Consider the following 19,821-nt stretch of genomic DNA (forward strand, 5'->3'; position numbering starts at 1 on the left):
GGAGGAAGGACTTAGCCTTTTAGGGGAATCGAGAGAAAACGCTGGCAAAAGACTGAATTATCTACTTAAACGCTTCACTCGCAATCCCGAAATGAAACACTTATACGAAGATTTCATTAAGGAATACAATAAATTAGGCCATTCCGAAGAAATTGATGAAGGGGATAGCTCTAGTTTCTCATATTATCTTCCTCACCATGGGGTTTTCAGACCCGAGAAACCTAGCACTAAACTTAGGGCAGTGTTCGATGCTACTGCTCCTACGACTACTGGAATTTCGTTAAACGATATTCTGCTGAATGGAGGGTTAGCTCAAGACGAACTATTTGATATTATTTGCAGATTTCGAACGCATAAAATTGCCTTCACAGCAGACATTGTAAAAATGTATCGTCAGATTTTGATTAAAGAACATCAAAGAGATTTATTACGCATCTTATGGAAGAGTAGTGAAGAAGAACCAGTTAAGGTCTATAGACTGAAGACTATAACTTACGGTACTTCCAACGCACCATATCTAGCAACACGCACACTTAATCAATTAGCAGAAGACGAGAAAAACAATTTTTCGTTAGCAGCGCCAATAGTACAAAGGGATTTTTATGTCGATGACGTACTCACAGGAGTCCATACTCTAATAGAGGCTAAAGAATTACAGTTGCAATTGATTAACATATTATCACGTGGAGGAATGCGTCTGCACAGATGGTGTGCTAATCATCCTGATCTTTTGCAGTTTCCGGATGGACAAGAGGAATATTCTTTCAGTAATTTCGATGACGATCAGAGCATCAAAACTTTAGGATTATTATGGAATCCAAAGATAGATTGTTTTTCGTACAAATCAACCATCAAGAAAACAACTACTTACACAAAGAGAACAGTGTTGTTTGATATTGCTCGCATTTATGATCCATTAGGACTGCTTGGTCCAGGGATAACAAAAGCAAAAATCTTCATCCAAAGACTTTGGTTATTGAAGCTTGATTGGAACGATCCGCTACCCGAAAGGATAATTAAGGATTGGCAACTTTTTATTGATTCAATGCAATCTATCAACAATTTGAAAGTCAGTAGATATGTTTTACAGGATAGTTTTTCTAATATACAAATTCATGGATTTTCAGATGCATCAGAACACGCATACGGAGTAGCCATCTATTTACGCTGTAGAAGTGACAATAATTTATCTTCACATTTGCTTTGCAGCAAGTCCAGAGTAGCTCCACTAAAACCGCTGACAGTACCTCGACTGGAACTCTGCGCAGCTGTACTGCTAGCACAACTTGTTGCAAAGGTGGTGCCTTTATTGAAATTGGACATCAGCAAAATATGTCTGTGGTGTGACTCAACCATAGTGTTAGCGTGGCTTCAGAATCCTCCGCATGTACTAAAAACTTTTGTTGCTAATCGAGTGTTGCAGATCCAAGACCTAACACAGACATGCCAGTGGAATTATGTGCGTTCAGAGGAGAACCCGGCAGACCTTATTTCCCGAGTACTGAATTTTGACAAGCTGCATGATGCTGATCTGTGGTGGAAAGGTCCTCCATTCTTGAGTGAGGGTGTCATACCTAACAAGAACATTGACTTTGAACAATTAGAAAAGACAGAGACATTTTCTAATGAACTGAGAAAAAGAACTGACATTGCTTGTCTATGCACTTTGCCTTCAAAATTTATTGATAATATCCTAGATATCACTAACAATTATTTAAAATTATTACGTATTGTTAGTTATATTTTCAGGTTCATTTGGAACTCTAGGTGTGCAAAACAGAAAGGAGCACAGAGAAGAACAGGAGGAGTAAGTTCAAAGGAGTTAAATGAGGCAGAATCCTTTTTAGTAAGAGAGGTTCAAAAATGTAGTTTTTATTCAGAATACAACTCCCTCGCACAAGGTAAACCCATTAATAATAAAAGTAATTTACTTTCTTTGAACCCTTTTTTAGATGCAAATAATGTAATGAGAGTAGGAGGCCGATTACAAGGGGCCAATGTAATGTTTTCACAAAAACATCAAATAATTTTGCCTGTTAAATGCAAACTAACTAAGCTGATTGCTGAGCACTATCATCGGAAATATTTACACGTAGGTTCGCAAGCATTATTGTGTTTTATGAGACAGAAATTTTGGCCATTACAAGGTAGGAATTTAACTAGAAAGATTACCCATGAATGTATAATTTGTAGTAAAAATAAACCAGTCACTATCGAACAAATTATGGGGTCATTACCTGCAGAGCGCGTAAATCCAAGCTCAGCCTTTAATCATGTCGGCACCGATTTTTGCGGTCCATTTCTTATTAGGTACAAGGGACAGAGGAAGGAACTCTTCATAAGGTATATTTAGCTCTTTTCATTTGCCTTATAACAAAGGCAGTGCATCTCGAACTAGTGAGTGAACTCACCACTGACGCATTTATTGCCACCTTAAAGAGATTTATTGCTAGGCGCGGAAAATGCTCAATCATTTTCTCAGACAACGCAAAAAACTTCGTTGGCTCAAATGCCGAATTGCAAAGAATTAACAATTTAATTAGAAACCCTGACAAAAAATTAGCAGATTATTTAGGTGAAGAAGGAATAGTATGGAAGTTTATTGCCCCACGGACACCTAATTTTGGTGGACTATGGGAATCTGGAATAAAATCCATGAAATATCACTTAAAGCGGATTGTAGGTAATGCAAGGTTGACTTTCGAGAAGTTATTAACTGTAGTAACTTAAGACAGAGTCTGTTTTAAATTCTCGCCCTATTACTCCCTTATCTTCCGATATAAATGATTTAGAGGCATTAACACCAGGTCATTTTCTCATTGGAAGACCCTTGAATGCTATAGTAGAACCCGAATTAATTGATATACCTGAAAACAGACTCTCAAGATGGAAACGAACTACCAGATTTGTCCAGTTGATATGGAATCGTTGGCATAGGGACTATTTAAACACACTACAACAGCGTTCAAAATGGAAGGTAGAACAAACGAATATTAAAATTGGTATGCTAGTACTAGTTAAGGAGGATGAACTTCCTGTCTGTAGATGGGTGTTAGGGCGCATTACAAGAATTTTTCCTGGAGTTGACGGTAAGGTTAGAGTAGTAGAAATACAGACAGCAAAGGGCATCATTAAGCGTGGAATTACAAAAATTGCAATTTTACCCCAAGAAGAAGCTTCCTAATGTTAGTTAAGTGTTAGCTTATTATTATAAAACTTGTATTGTATATTGTATTGTGTATAAAATTTTGTATTGAAAATTGAATATTATTATATTGAATTAAGAGATGTTATTCGTATTGCATTATTGTATAAGGTAGTAAGATTTTTTTTTTTTTTTTTGAGAGAGAGTTGTGAGTTGAAAAAGATGAAATAAAGAAAAGAAATGGTAGCAGTGAGTTGGAGTAGCCAAGTTATTTTTGTTAAATGCTTCAAAAACGTTGCATCCTTTTAAAATCCTTTCCTTAAGCAGGTAGCTCTCGTGTTCTTTGTTGTAATTCAGTCCATTTCTCTTACCATTATTTCACTCTTTCATCGAGCCAACAATAACAGAATGCAGTCTGTGGATACCGTTGTTGCTTTTAGACGCCTTTGCCCAGGCTGACTACTAATTGTTTCACTGTTTAAAAAGCGGTTTCAAGCTCTTAACTCTGAGAGACGTCCAGATCATGGGCGACCTTTCTTTGACTACCAATTAATTTGCCTTTCATTGAAAATATGCCTGAGTCATAATTAATCAATATTTATTTCTCTCAAAAACTTAATTTACACTAAGCAACACTACGCACCCGAATTCCAGCATGCATTCAGTGCGGAACATGTTTTCAACCTTTTAGTTTTGCATATATCATGCCATAACAGTAACATTTATTGTTTAGTTGCAGTTTAGCTGCAGATAACTAACATAAATACGAAGTACGGCATTGAAAACTTGAATCAGAGAGCATATTAAGTTTGACGAGTATTATAAATGCTACCGTATGCTTTTTCAGATAAGAACATCTCAGCCATCCATGCGATTGCATTCCCTGATTTCCCATTGGTGTGAGTGCTTTTGCTTTTCTCACCTGACGATTCGTGAGATGCTTGTCAGATTAAATCTGCGCTCATTTGTTGAGAGCACTCTGCTTCATTGTTCCTGTCTCTAGCTGTGGTATAATACTAGTTTTGATACTATTGCCACTTCTACAAATAACGTTTCTGATGCCCAACTTTAAAAAAAAAATACGAATTTTTAAGTGGAGTGTTTTACAACGTACTGCGTTTTGTATTCGAAATCAGTTGAATAATCATGTTCTTAATTTGGATTTCTATAGAAGTTAATTACTTTATCGTAATGATGAGTTTTTATTAGAAAACTGAAAATTACTCCTAATAGAACACATTAACATGGAGTTACTTTTGGATTATTATATGTTGCATTGTTTGTTTGTTACTTTAGGGTAGTGCATGATAGAAACATTTTTCTTTCTTCTCACTGCGTTTTTTAAGCGAGCACAGCTATTTAAATCAGCTTTGTTGTTATACGTACTATCTATGCAGGTTACAGACAAACTTATTAAGAAGCGAAGTACTTCAGTCTTAAAAAATAACAATATATTTTATTAAAGGAGCAGACAATTAATTACAAAACATATTTACAAAATAGATGCATGAAATATCAGTGAAACATGAAATGAATTAACTTATGAGATACAGTGATAATAATACCTTTTTGATGTCACACCAGGTGACATCAATTTTGAGCTTTAATGTTTGTCTACTGATCTTCGACGAAAGGCGTATTCACTATTGAACGATGAAGGAGTTGGAGTCTGAAACCTGAAAGAAAAGTTATCGTTCAGTATATTTGCAAATGAAAAGAGAACTTCGGTTATTATATTATTAAGTAAATTAACGACAACGTTTCTCATTGCGTTTTACATTATTTACCTACTATTTAGCTACATTTATAAGGTATTTATCCCGCCTTTTTAGCGTGCTTTCATGGTGTAGTGGTGTGCACGCTGGGCGTGTATTCCAGAGGTCGGTGGTTCGATTTCCGACGAAGGCGTTGCTCATTTTTCATGACTCCTGCTTCCAAAAAATTAACCTAATGTCTTTACATATTAAAAAAGAAATACATATGTTTAAAAAGCATTTGAAGCAAAAAGTGATTCGTGGTTTGGAAGTTTTAAAGTATTAAAAAAAACTTTATTTAGATTATTTAGAAATATTATTAAGTGATAGAATTTGTCAATAATTATGTGACGTTGGGAGACTGAATTGAGATCTGATTTACGAAATGCGAGGATAGAAATTTCTCAGGAGATCAAACGGTGTGGTGACCCAAAACTATCAAATAAATTCAGTAGTAAGTCGGATCGCTATTTAACCTTAAATGAGCTAGATATGGCTTTTGAAGCAAATAGACCAATTATATAAGGAAAAAGCTTTCTCCCCACCGAGCTAGTGTCAAAATCTCATAATAATTTTGTCTAGGTTCTTTGTCTAGAATAATTGGTATGGGATATAAAAATAGGTCTTACTGTTATTCTGCATGTTAGACGTGTCCAACACTAGCCACGCGACAAGAATGGCGGTAGTTCGACTGGGGTTCAAATCCCTGCGAACGGGCTGGCTGCATGAGAGGTTGCACTGAAGTTTTTGTGTGTTTTTTTCCTCATGTGTAACTTAAAAGACAATTTTCCTTAAAAATCATCTAAGAAAGCATTCCTTCCTTTGGATAGATAGGCTTCCTATACTTTGTCGTAGTGTAAATAGTCCAGTCGCATAAGTTAGACAAGATTTTTCACATTAGGCAGACCAGATCCTTTTCTCAGTACCATGAAAAGGATTAGGAAATTGCTTCTTTATGTTGGGCTAAAAATTAATATGATTTAAAACCTTGAGGTTCTTGGTGGAGTAAATAAATTGTAGGAGTCCCTAGTGGTAGCGTATTTTACTGCATGGCTTCGAAACGGGTAGCTTAAAGTGATAAAATCCACGCGCAGCACATCTGTAGACCACCCGCAAGGATTCACTCCGTAGATAACTAGCTGCTACAAACGGCAGTTAGAAGGCTGAAAGTAATACAGGTAAAGAAGTGATCGGAACACCAGACTTTCACCGTTGGGTGGGGGGTAGAACAGGCACAGTCCCGCCAGGTATAGTGCTGATGAAGAACAGCCTGAGGGAGGTTTCGGAAGTCCGCCAGATCCCTTCTTTAATCACTAAACTACTCGAGAGGATTTTCGGCTTGCCATGATTTTAAATGCTTTCATGCTACACAGATAGTCTACGCTTAAAACCATCCATGTCTTCTCCAGGATTCGAACTTGAGCTCATCGGTACGACAGCCAATGTTTCTAACCATTATACTGTTTAAGAGCGGCTGAAAGTAATACAATAAAATGAATTCCTAAATAGGCATAAACAAGGCCACCATCCAAATGTATGACACAGGATTTCTATCAGACTTTTAAGAATCCCTCTTTTTCCACTAGCAACATATTCACACCCTTTCATTACCACAAACAAAATGTACAATACCAATCTATCCTTTCTATCAGAAGTGATCAGTCATATTAGAAAACTCAGAATCAACAAACGTTAACAACAAAGTTAAAGTAATTAACAGATTGATGATGTTATCCAAGATATTATCCAGGTTTCTCAGTATCCTAAACTAAATGCAAATATTGCTCAAGAGTATAGAAGTCCATCAACATCACTGAAAGCCATTTACTATAAACCTAAGAATTACTCTTCTCTCTCTCTGTTCTTTTTTTATAATTACTTCTTGAAGCACTTCGACATCACATGTATGCAGACATCAGAGAACTTTCATATCACTTCAAGCTTAGTCTCTTTCTCTTTTCCCACCGGAATGCAAATTAACTCGCAGGTATATAAGTGAGGGTTTAAGGTTGTTTTAGATGGAGCGTGTTCTGCCTGTTGAAGGCTACATTACTAGGATTTTTATTGTAAATAAGAGTTCCGGTCTTCAGCCGTCCATTATATTTGCCGATAGTAATCGGTGATAGTCTTAAAGACAATTTCCGGATTTATTTACTTTGCGCAGTTTTTGGCTATTAGCTACCTAGATTCAGAATCACACTCAATTTCTGTTTTGAGCTTTCGCCATAAATACAGGCTGATTTGTAAGCCATTATGTTCATCCGTTTTAGTTTAAAATAAAGGGTATTTTACACCCTTACTAAGTCTCTGTTACATTAAGACATGGCGATAAGTCGCTTAAAGTCTTATTTACATTTGGGCATAAGTTACAATACAGGAAGGCTACATATCTTACAGCTTACTAATCTTTTGTTTTACGTGACGTGCAGATGTTTACAGGATCCAACAGAAATTTGTAATAGGCCTAAAACTGGTTAATGTTTTTATGGCTACCATTCTACAGACAACAATCTTAATGCAAGCAGGTGGCACGGCGATCCTACCACAAAATGTATTTCTTAACCAGTAAAATTTTCAAATATTTGTAACTGATTTTCTTTGACAAAAAAGGAAATCTTGTGATTTATAGTGTAATCCTTCTGAGCAATTTCGGACGGATCCTTTCGATTCGATCCATAAAATCAAATATGTTTTGGTTATTGTATGTATCTTTTGAGTTGCAAAAGTAACATATTATCTGTTCGCTGCGAACGAAAAGTTTTATCTGATGCATTGCTTTGTTATTATCTTGAGACCATTGTACATATCCTCATCAAGCATGTACGTCTTGGATTAAATCATGCAAAAATTAAAAAAAAAATAAATTGCAAGTGATACAAACGACTAGATGGATTTGATTGCAAGTGATACAAACGACTAGATTCTTGATCATAATATGACATGAATATGGCATATTGGTCACATATTGGTCGCATTGGTCTTACTATAGGTTCTAATATTGTGGCTTTCCTATATGCTCGGTATGCTATTAATTCTTAGTTATTAACTTAAACTTCCAATACTTCAGCTTTATCCTGCAAAAATAATTTAGAAATTGTATAGTATACCCAAAGCAAACAGTACCTCAGTTTAACGAATTTTTATCTAAATCTCAAATGAATTTAAATTTTCTTTTGTGAAGCTTTGCCCTAGCAAGTCTTGAACCAAGGAAGATATAGTTAACTAGTTTCTACAGGTCAGCAGTAGTGGCTAATAGGCCAGAATACTAATAATTATTACCCCGTTCGATACTCAGCGATCAAGTAATCTGATTGCATTTCATTTTCCATTGTGGTTCATGTGTAACAGTTTCTCACAGAATCCTACATGAAGATGTAGTATCTCCTTAAGCAAACATTCAAGTGGTTTGCTATGTTAAATTAATCAAGGTTAATTTCTTTGTGCAATAATCACAATTCTCAGTACACTGCTTCCATTTTATTGCGTATGTCTAGGTATTGTAATTTTTTTTTTCATGCTGGCACCCAAACTCAAATTTATTTATATTTTTTCAATGGGGTGGGGTACCATCTAGGCCTTCTGAGGGAAGCTCAATCAAAAATATTATATTGTCTTCAGAACGGACTGTGGACATAAGGAAATTTGCTTGAGAATTTATAATCCTTTAAGAGATAAATGAGCAGTTCTTTTCATTTAATGGATGGAAGAATATTAAGATTACGTATTAGTTATTGCCTTTTTCTTCTTTTCATCAACTTCAGGACATCTCATCAACTTAAATTTGCTTTTATCTTTCTGTGCAACATTTTCTCCATCAATTCTAAATTATGACGCTATTGAGGATTCAAGTATCCGTTCTTTAAAAGTGTGTTTTTTATTTTTTTAAGGGATGAAAAGGCGAATTTTGATTACATTTTCATTATTGATGTAAATATCTAGAACAAGATAATTAGTGTCTAATATATTTCATGGAGCACATGGAATTCTGTGAAAATATAAAAGACGCCTGATTGGTAGCTTCCTTTATATTATTACTATTTCATGGCACTTTGAGGGAAAAACAGGAAGACTGATTAAGCGAACCAAAAAATGGAGCTGCTATCTATAAATTAAGAACTGGGAATGAACGAGGGTTCTTCCAAAGCACTCAGGATAGCTATTTTAGCACTCAGGATAGCTAAAATATCTCAGGATAGCTATTTTAGAGTGTGAATCAAACCTAAGTGGGCACGTGTCGAATTGCTCATTAATATCATCATAATATGTTGCATTAGAAAAAGGTAAAATTTTTTTCAGCCGCAAAATATTGATAGGTATTCTGGTATGATTCTGAAACAAGACAACAGCAGTGAAAAATTAACAAAATTTCTGAAAAAAAAAAAAAAAAAAAATGGAAGGAAAGAGAAACAAAGCAAAGTAAAAAAAGAAAAAGAGAAAAGAAAAGAAAGGGGGGGGGGAAATAGTTGGTTGAAACCCAAAACCAGAATACTGCTCAATATCGTCAACGACGCAAAGGTTTAGATTAGACAGGATTATTTAATTACGGCAACACTTTGACTGCTTGCCTAAACGAGAAAGCGCCCACCAGCGGCCGAGCGGTAAAGTCGCTGAACACTGGTAGTTCGGTTCGAGGTTCGAATCCCGCGAACGGGCTGGCTGTATGGGCGTTTTCGTGGTTTTCCCCATGTGTAACGTGTATACGAGCCAGTTTCCCTTAGAAAGTCCTCCACGAAGGCATCCCTCCTCTTAGGCAGATAGCCCTCGAGGCTTTGCCATAATCACACACATCACATCACATCACCTAAACGAGAAAGATGCATTCGTGGATGACTTTATAAAGGGCAAGTTATTGTGCTCACAATTGCACAAGGGGGAAATCATGAAAGTACCCATGCAGCCAGCTTGTTTGTCTGGATATGACAATAGAAGAACTTTGCATAAAAATTTGAGCTTTCAGTGGGTTAAAGGTTTATTGCTTCATTTCATTTGAATGCTACGAAGCGTCTAGGTGCAGTTGCTTTATTTTTCCCGATTGTATCTCTTGAAGATGGTATCTAAAATTAAAGCATCCCTGAAGAGCATTATTTTAATGTATCACTTCCCTCCATCCAGAAAACTGTGGTTACCAATTCAAACATTACTTTAACTGTTTGCGAAAGATAATTTTTAATTTAATTCGTAGAAAAATATTTATGATTTCTAGTAAAGAGTGCTTTGAATAAACCGAGACTGATAATTTGCTACAGCAGTTGAATAATTTTATCTAACATCAAATTTTTTTCAAAATGCCCTGCAGTGTATTATCTAAGTAACAGAATTGCTTAGCAGGGTTTATATCACAGTCAAAACTATAAAAATAAATTTATATTGCGATTACATTTAAATAATTATTCTATAGCAATAGTTAGTTTTATAGAAAGTAATGTTTTCTAACCGATAAAACGAGTTTAAATAATGTATATGAAATCATTTATTATCATGTATTTTTCTCAAAGAATTTTATAAATTTACTCGGCGGACATTTTCCTTTTAGCTAAGTGCAAAAGCTTTATCTGTTGTGAAAATTTATACTTACTTGACTTGTTGGGATCCAGCAAAATTCAAATCTTTTGCAAATCCAACGTTAGAAAATCCGGGATAATCATCGAAGAGATCAGCGTGATCGAATCCTCCAAATCCCTCGAAGTTGCTGATAGTTCCTAAATCTGCGAAAGACTGAGACCCTAAAGCCGATGATCCAAATTTCTGTGCACCTAGACTTGGAGATCCAATAGTGGGAGAATGAAGACTTGCTGATGCAAAAGGCGATGAGCTGAAACTCGGTGATCCGTAAGATGGTACACCGAAACTCGATGCCGAAAATAAAGATGATGGTAAATTAGAGGAGGAAGGCGCAGCTGAAAAACTTGTAAATGGTGAAGCCCCAAAACTTGACGAAGAATATGCTGGGGATCCAAGAAACAAGGAATTTGCTCCAGGTAATCCGAGAGAAGAGGATCCAAAGCTTGAAGATCCCAGAAGTCCTGGTGAGCCGTAAGTGGGTGAAAGGGAGGAAGAAGCTGAGAAAGGTGAAAATAATGAAGGATATGAAGATGATGCAGATCCTAAAAGTCCATGTCTGACTGGTCTGAAGCGCTGCAGAAAAAATGGTAACTGTGCCATGACCATGGTTGACAATGACATCGAAAGGTAAGGCACTAGTTTGTCGATAACTTTCATAATTGCATGAATTGCTATCTAGTAATGCGACGAATGATCTGCAAATAAATAAATACTTCATTAAAGTTTATTTATGACATTAAAATATAATTTATATAATCACAAAATTAAATTTTATTAAGCTGATGCATTAAAAATCAGTTTGCATACTTTCTGCGGACAAAGATACCCACTGTTTTTCAAAATTTGCAAGATTTTAATCGTTTCATAAAAGGGATTTAAGATCTTGAAGGCTATTAGAATATACTTTCTAATCTGTTAAATAATTCATTTAATATAAAACTATTTAAAGAACATTTCACTAGTTATGCTAGTTTATTAGTAGGCGGTTACTGCATAATAGTATATTCTTTAAGAATAAATAAAATATGTTTCAGCTTCAATTACTATATATCATAAAAGTTTGAGGGCTTCATATGTTGTCCACTAGCTCCGAAACATTAAAAAAAATCTTCTCATCGTCTCCCCTTGGGTGGTTTTATTTTTAGATATTTTCTTATTACTTCTGAAGTTATATCACTTTATGAACATACAGATATACTGACCGAAAAGGTTTATTAAGTGATTCACGTCTCTTCTCTTCGAAATTACCTAATGTCTCTACAACTGTTCAGATTTTCTAAAATGCTATACTTAGAATTCTATAATTTCTTATTTAAAGAATAATGCAGCTTCTCAGGCAGCAATAAATATTGTTCTGAAATGCGTATCACTTGTCGTAAACAATCACACACTTACGCAAAGAGTGGAATTCACCCGGACTCGAATACGGCTAACGAGTTGACTGCATGCAAGCTTCCATGGTTTTCCACACGAGTAGCATGGATGCAGACCATCCTTTCTTATAAAATATTTACGAAGACATTTTTACTCTTAGACAGATAGGTCTCATGTGCTTTACCTTAATTCTTAAAACAAATAAACTTCTTTCGTATATTCATTTCGTATAAATGAATGAACAAACTAGATTAGATTAAAAATTTTGCTTCTGTAGTTTGAAAAGTATAAAATAGATTTCATCTGACACCAGGTGTAAGTGATATTTAAGTTTCGATTTTCGATTGTTGTTATTTAGGCTGTAACACTCGATAAATTTGTTGATAAAAATGTTTTAAAGAAATGTGAGAAAAAATGCTTGCAACAAAGAAAAAAAAAAAAAAAAAAAAAAAAAAAAAAAAAAAAAAAAAACATCAATATAAACGTAATTTAAAAATCTTTTTAGTCCAAAGGAATTTGAATCCCGAAGGACTATTAGTTTCGTTTTGGCATTTTGCGTCGGACGGATAAATGTCGGTTCACTTTTCAAACTGTTGCCATAAAATGTTAGAGTCCTGCATTATATTTGAAGAAATTAAATAATGAAAATCTGCGTAAATGTATGTATATTTCTCACATTGTCATAAAATAACGGTACATAGAGTCATCGAATTTTGAATAACGTAATCCTCCAACGAATATGAGCATGCGGAAGACCAAATTTGAAATTTGAAATTTGTTTTATGATCGATTTCCTATTTTTTAAAACTTTGACGAATTTTTGATTAACAAACTCAAGGATTTCAAAGCGAGCAATGGCAACGTTGTGCAGAAAAAACATTTTTATCTCCAGCGCGTGAGTCTCTGTATCGGAAATTCTAAAGATATGCTCGTTTTAAAACTATTTTGCGATATTGCTGTTGCACTGGATCTTATGGTTTAAGTTCGAGGAACATGATATTTAATAAAGAAAGGTAACACACAAAATGTTAAAAAACGCCCCTTTGGCCGTAATTTAAAATCTGAAACATTTCAGATTTTTTTTATCTTATATTCTTTACTCTTTTTTTTTTTTTTTAATTATCTGTTGTATTCATTTATTGCGTGTTTAAAAAATGAAAATAAGTACTGAACATCTTTAAAAGAAGTTCATAACTATTATTTAACAGCCGGCTTTTTCTTCGGTGTCTGTCAGAAATATCGCTAACGTAAACATCGCAAAGAAAACTACATAAGGCGAAAACGTCGTTTTATAAAACATGGGGGGGGGGACTTCGATGTTAAACATCCCAGTTCTAAAACCTTGTGGCAAAAAATAAAACTGTGCAAAAAATTTCGCAGTTTTAAAACATCGTCGTACAAAATATCAAAATAAAAAAATAAAGCATTTGCAAATTATCGCATGATCGCAGATATACGTTTTCCGATTATATAAAATTGAAGTGAATTTTCGTGTCATAATTTGTCAGTATTTTTACTTTTGTATTTCATGCTTAAAAATTCAAAACCTGAAAATTAATAAAAATAAATGCTACTTGTAACCAGTTAATAAAATTTTAAACTTACGTCTCTTTTCTTTGTAAATTTTCTGAATTATATTTTTCCATAAAATGCTATTAATACGTGTTTTTAGTTGAGTTAGTTGAAAGATGACTTTAATTATTAGCAACAGAAATTTTAAAAAATTTAAATTCTTTTAACTCCTGTATTTGGTTTTAGAAGAATCTTCATTTAATCATTAATTGACGAAAAATATGTATTGCATTTGAATTTGATTGGGTATTACAGTTCGTGTGACAATACATGTGAATTTAAATAAATTTTTCGTGTTCTGAAATGCTCAAATTCTGAGTACTCTTATTGTCTATATGAAGGTATTTTTTTAACTATGATATTATATAACTTTATTATATATAATTGATTATGACAAAGCACTGGAGGACTATCTGTCTAAGAACTTTGTAAGGGAAACTGACTCGTATGCACCTAACAGATGGGGGAAAACACGAAAACTCCCATACTGATAAGTTTTTGCCATATGTATGGGTGAGAAAGCCGATTAGTGCTATTCATCGGCTTTAACAGCAGCATAAAAAATTATTGGGCATTTATATTACCTCAAGAAGCATTATTGTGCTACATTATTTTGCTGCTAGAAGCTGTTCTATTTATTGTTGGCTTGATTTGTCAGTTGTAGATAATGGGTTTAGATAAGTGACTTTTAATTATAATTGCGATGAGCGTTTTTGATGTCAGCAAGGATTTGACAGGCAATTAATTGCCAAAGAAGTAACCTAGTCATTTATTTGTTAGACTATTGGCAAAAAGCTGACATGTTTAACGATCTAGGAGTTATTGCCAAAGCGATTATCTGTTACTGTAAAGAATTATCGCCTTTCTGAAACGTCCTTTCCTGATGTAAATGGTTAGCATGTCCGTCTAGTACCTGAAATAGCTGTGTTTAGAATCTTGACGAAGACGAAGTTGATTTTTTGAATTTTTTTTTCATTCAAAATATCTGATAATCTCTGCAGTGTTGTCCGAACTGAAATGTGATGGACGGTGATTCGTCCCTACTTAGATTTAGTCGACTGGGTTTTGCGTCTGTTCTTAGTCCCCTTTTAAGTGGAGGTGAATATGAGGAATTAGAGCATTTTCTTAACGGTTAACACGTTTAAATAGCACCTAGAAAATCCGAAGGAGCATATTTTTTGAAGTTTCCTGCCATCGAAAATCCTAATGTCTTACGTTATTATTAATCTTAAATCCTACATTATTACAAAATGTTAGTAAAACGCATACTAGAAATTGAATTTTGAGTTCTCACTGAAGAACAGTAATGAAATTTATCCAGTATTAGCGACTGCTGAGCACTTTTTCAGCATCATTTACTCAGGAATTTTGAGGACGGATTTGGTTAGTTAACTATCAGAGTCAGAAAAGGGAACAAAAAGCGCACCAATAAGAGCAATAAACCCGTACGAAATTATATGAATTAAATGCTCATTTTGGGCCGTTTTCTCAGCTACATGGAAACATGTCTCATATTTTACTTGCGTAAGCAAGATTGCTTGCGAAATTGGCCTCGAGGCAGACGTCGGCAGGAAGCGTATTTCGACGATAATGATACTCAGCAGTTTTCTTTATTTCTATTAAGTATCGATTTATAGATTCTGCATTAAAGAAGCCTTTCGGTGACTTTATTTGAAATGATCTTTTTGGAGTTTAAATATGTAATTAATTTCTGCATTAGGAAAGCGTTCTTTGTGAATGGTGTTTTTGAAGACTGATGCGGAAAAAGAGATTAGTAATTAGAATGGAGAAATTATGAGAGCCAGTTAGTGCTCGTAAATAAGTGATTAGCTAGTCATAATTATGTGTTTGATAGTTAAAAAGAAATTTTACATACATACATGCATACGTATGTATTTTAAGAAATCAAATTATAAATGAACTTCTGCAAATCGACTTACGTCTGCTCCTATTGCTTAATTATTAGCTGCTCTTATTGCATTTAATTCTCTGGCAACTGCCTGAAAACACCAGAGACGAATTGGGGTCAAATGGAGCAGAAGTTTTGTGCTAATTTTTGAATAAAAAGTTTTATACGACTGAATAGCTGAAGTAAAATGCTGAGTTTTAAGTGTTGATTAATTTTGAGGTACAAAGGTAACATCTACTAGCCTCTGCTAAATGAATCGTATTGTGAGTACTTATCTTAAAATTGTATCTTCTACGAAAAATTAAACATTGAAGCAAATTGAAAATGGAACTAACATCATCGGATCGCAGTAATCTCATAGCTCCCGAACTATGAGTTGTTCAAAGCTAACTGTTTCATTGAAATATAATTTTTGATGTAGGGTAATTGTGTGGGCTTCCGACGCTGGAAGGCCCTATCTTGGTGCCTGAATGTTTTTCATGAGTATTTGTTGATAGATGTTAAGCGGGTAAATTGAGAAAAATTTAGATATAATTATGTTTAATGAAGAAAGTAATTATTTAATCCAAGTAAAAAATTCAAAGATAGTTAAGATACATTAGTAAACTTTGACTAATTAAAACTTTAAGAAGTCTACTTTTGTTATAATAGTATAAATCATTCATATATTCAAAATTCCGATTATTTTTATCTAAAAGATACATATTGAATTTTTTATTATTATGTGGACTCACACTGAGTAAATCTGAAGACCTCTACTTTATATCTATTAAGTTCTTATTTAAGTTTTATAAATATATCTTTTACATTAGGTCAAAACATATCTAACATAAACTCGAGTGTTTTAGCTTTTCGCCGGATAGGCCGAAATCCTCTCTGTCTCATAAATAATGAAGATTTGAACACTTTACACAAAGAATGTGCATAGTGAAACTAAGCAGAGTAAGCAGGTGATCAGTAAATTAAATCTCTTGTAACTGGCACACAATTAACCAGTGATATCAAAATAACGGCACTTTCGAAGGTCTAAATTTAAATCAGAAACTTAGGCCTATGAAATATTAAAAAAGAATGTATTGAATTAAAAAATATAAAGACTTAAATATAAAAAAAATTTGTGTTATATTTCTACTGTCCAACGTAACAAGCCTTGCCCAATCAGTGAACCAAGGAATTATCCAGAGTTTAAAGATAAACTATTGACTCCTTTTTTTATGCTTTGACGTATGTAAGTCGGGTCCATGATTTTCAGCAACAATTCACATTGAAAAAACGCCAAATGAAAAGGTGTAATGAACACTACGTCGCTTTTAACGTAAAAGTGCGACCTATAACATTCGCAGATTGACGAGTCCAGTGACGAAGACTTTCTTTGTTTTAAAACACTTCGAACGTCCCTGACTGACATCGTGGATTTAGTTAATGCTTGAAGAAGATTAGTGTTAATGAAGGCGAAGTTCAGGTTTTGGATGTATGTAGGCAGTTCTGTTTCCGTCCCTTTTTCAGGATGAAGATGAAGTAATTAGTGATGTACCGGGAAAGAAGAAATGTGGGGATGATGAGGAGAAGGATGAAAATAAAGACGACACGAGAGCAAGAAAGTATGTGAAAAAAAAGTTGACGGAGGATTGCAGATTTTCATAAGTACATCTACGAGTATGTCAGTGAGTATATAATGCTACGAAACTTCATTGCATATACAGCGAATTTTTAAAACTACGGGAACAATTTGGTAAGCAGGCAGATATTAATAATTATATGCCATCGTGCCGAGCAATTCATAGCATTCGCATAATAGTATATGTGGTAATTTTAAAATGTTGTTAAATTTTGTTTTTATGAGATATAAAATCATGTTTTAGTTTTAAATTATTCGTAAGCTTTTTGATGTTATTTATTTAATGATGGACGCTTTATTAAAACCAAAGATTTTTAGATGCTGCAGTTCCATAGATAACATCACAAAACACGAAAAATTAAGTTCTAGAAGGGCGTTTTCAATTATCCGGTAAAAAGTCTGTTTTCCGGGAAGTCCCGTTGCTGCCGGGTAAAAAAAGATTCTACCGTACTGTGAATTTATTTGCGTAAAAGCTTACATTATGATAATAATAAACATTTTTCGAGAGGCTGTGATTGTAGAATTACCTGGACGACATTTACAATTTCGATTTGGGATAAAATATTTATAGCTTCGATATAATATTTATTTGAATCATTTAGGTAGATTTCTAATTCGCCTTTTTTATGAAATCATAACACTATATGGAATAGTTATGCACATTGGCGCATTATACGTTAGGAATAAGAGTGAAGAACTGAAAATCATTTTGGAAGAATTGTTTTCCCGTAGGATTTTCAGCAATGTACTGGCTCGTATTCACATGACATGAATGCAGAGCCGGATTTAGACTTGATTAATGTCCTAAGCAATTTGAGATATGGAGCCCTTTATAAATCTGTTATGCTATATTTTAATACTATATTTACACTATATTTTAAATTTTTTGGAGGGCCGTCAGGAAATTGGGGATTCTAAGGTAAGCTTGTGTTGCTTATACGTAAATCCTGCACTGCGTGAATGTAAAATTACATAAGCTCCGACAACAAATCTTTGCTTAAATCTTTAATTACCTGGGAAGGGAATCTGGGTTCATAAGTTTTACCTTCAAAATCAAGAGATCGAGAGATCTTACAGATGTTGTTTTTTTGAGTGAAATCAGAGAACAAAAATGTAAAATCTGAGGTGTGATGGAAAAATAGTTTACATATCAACCATATGTCTATAGGTTAAAATACTAAACTTTTTATAGGAATCTTTCAAGTAAATTATTTTTTCCCTCAAATGGTAGCTTAATATTGGACATAATATTTATACTGATACCTCATCGTTATAATGAACTGTGAATTGAAAGGGAAATACATAAGCCGCATTTAATGTCCACGACCTTAAAACTCTCTGATCGGCAAGACCGTATGTGTACGGCCTAGAATATTTTTTATGATGTCTGTAAGAACGTATATATATGTAGGTATCTTTAAATTTGTCCCAGAAATTAAGGCATTATATTAAAAGTACATAAATCCAGGTATACAGTACGAGGGATATTTTGATTAAAAATCAAGAAAATAATTCTTTCTCATGATAGTTTTGGGAAATTTGTGCTTTCTTAGCGAAAACCTAGGACTTGCCCAGGTGAAAACATTCTAAAATATTAATCAGTCACTCATAAGTAACTCAAATTATATGAATGGAACCGAGAAGTCAATCACAGTATCTCTCGCCTATTGAATTTGTTCAATCATTCGATTTCCCCAAATTTAGATTTTAGAACTTTAATTGTGTTCTAAAATCATAATAAACACAATAAGCACTATTTTATTTTCAGTTAAGTATACTTCATTTTGCAAAATTATTACAAACGGGATAAGTAGAAGAAAGAAAAATATATTTACCAGCTTGACAGAATATCTTCTTCGGTGAGTTTCAATAGCAGGAATGAAAAGTAGTCTCTTTCGAAGAGAAAAAAGTGAGAAAAGTGCTGCTCTGTTGACTCTGGGAAAGTGCCGTGATTGAACGATCTTCCATTAGGATATATATATCAGAGTCTCCGCCTACCTATTTGTGTTGGACCTAAATGTAGGACATGAGGTCAGTTAGTCCGTTCCTCTCGTCTTCTTCGTCCGACCCACTGCTTTCGATACTTTCGAATGCGCTTTCTTTCGAATCGGTACAGAAAGTTAAATCACAATTTAGACCTTTTTTTTTCTCTTTTAAATAAAGTGCAAGCTTTACTTTTTAAGTGGGAGTTTCACTAATTCAGCTTAGGAATTTCGTATCTTTAGGACATTGGAAAGATGACTTTGAAGTATTTTGCCCCTAGTTGATGGCAAAATGTAAAATATTATCTTTAGTTGCAAAATTAACTAGCTATCGTGTTGCTATTAACATAGCTGCTTTACATATAATAGGACCCTGTTGCAAAATTACCATGTCGACCTGATAACTGCTTTACATACAACAAGTCCCTATATTTTTTAAATAGTTTTGCAAGCTAGAAATGAGTTTGGATGCGAAATGGGCAAACATTATAAGGTTTGCCTTATTCAACTAAACCAAATTTTGGTCATCGCTAATAACTTCCTGGTTTCTAGTAAGGTATACGTTGGATATTCCGATATACGTTGACTCAAAAGATAAATCAAAATTTATTCTACAATCTGTGAAAAATATTGCAAACTAAAAATGTTGAACAAATTTATCATCACCCCTGGCAGGTAAAATCAAAAGTAAGTTTGAGAGGTTTCCAAATAACAGAAACTGTCGAAGATCTGAGTACTTCCAGCATAAGGAACCAAGGTATGTTAAGTGAGTAAAAGAACATTGGAGCGATATTGCTTATTTAAAAAAGAAAAATGGCCCATTACTTTATTTTGCCAACGAAGTAAAAATATCCACGTGCTAAACCTAAAACCAATAAGTTCTACATATATTAAAGATGATTCCA

The 19,821-nt window shown here is 34.0% G+C and overlaps 1 protein-coding gene across 1 annotated transcript; it reads right to left on the minus strand.

Moving 5' to 3' along the window:
- Nucleotides 1–4,581: 4,581 nt before the first annotated feature.
- LOC118182831 (uncharacterized) lies at nucleotides 4,582–18,892 on the minus strand. Its single transcript, XM_035352227.2, has 3 exons — nucleotides 18,770–18,892; nucleotides 10,475–11,156; nucleotides 4,582–4,821 (listed from the first exon to the last, which is right to left on the minus strand). Exons 2-3 carry the CDS (start codon nucleotides 11,116–11,118, stop codon nucleotides 4,749–4,751), a joined length of 717 nt encoding a protein of 238 aa, XP_035208118.1. The 5' UTR covers nucleotides 11,119–11,156; nucleotides 18,770–18,892; the 3' UTR covers nucleotides 4,582–4,748.
- Between the last annotated feature and the right edge of the window lie 929 nt (nucleotides 18,893–19,821).

The sequence above is a fragment of the Stegodyphus dumicola genome, chromosome 4 (assembly GCF_044657685.1).
Source record: "Stegodyphus dumicola isolate Sdum_Otavi_A_Nest chromosome 4, ASM4465768v1".
Lineage (NCBI taxonomy): Eukaryota > Metazoa > Arthropoda > Arachnida > Araneae > Eresidae > Stegodyphus > Stegodyphus dumicola.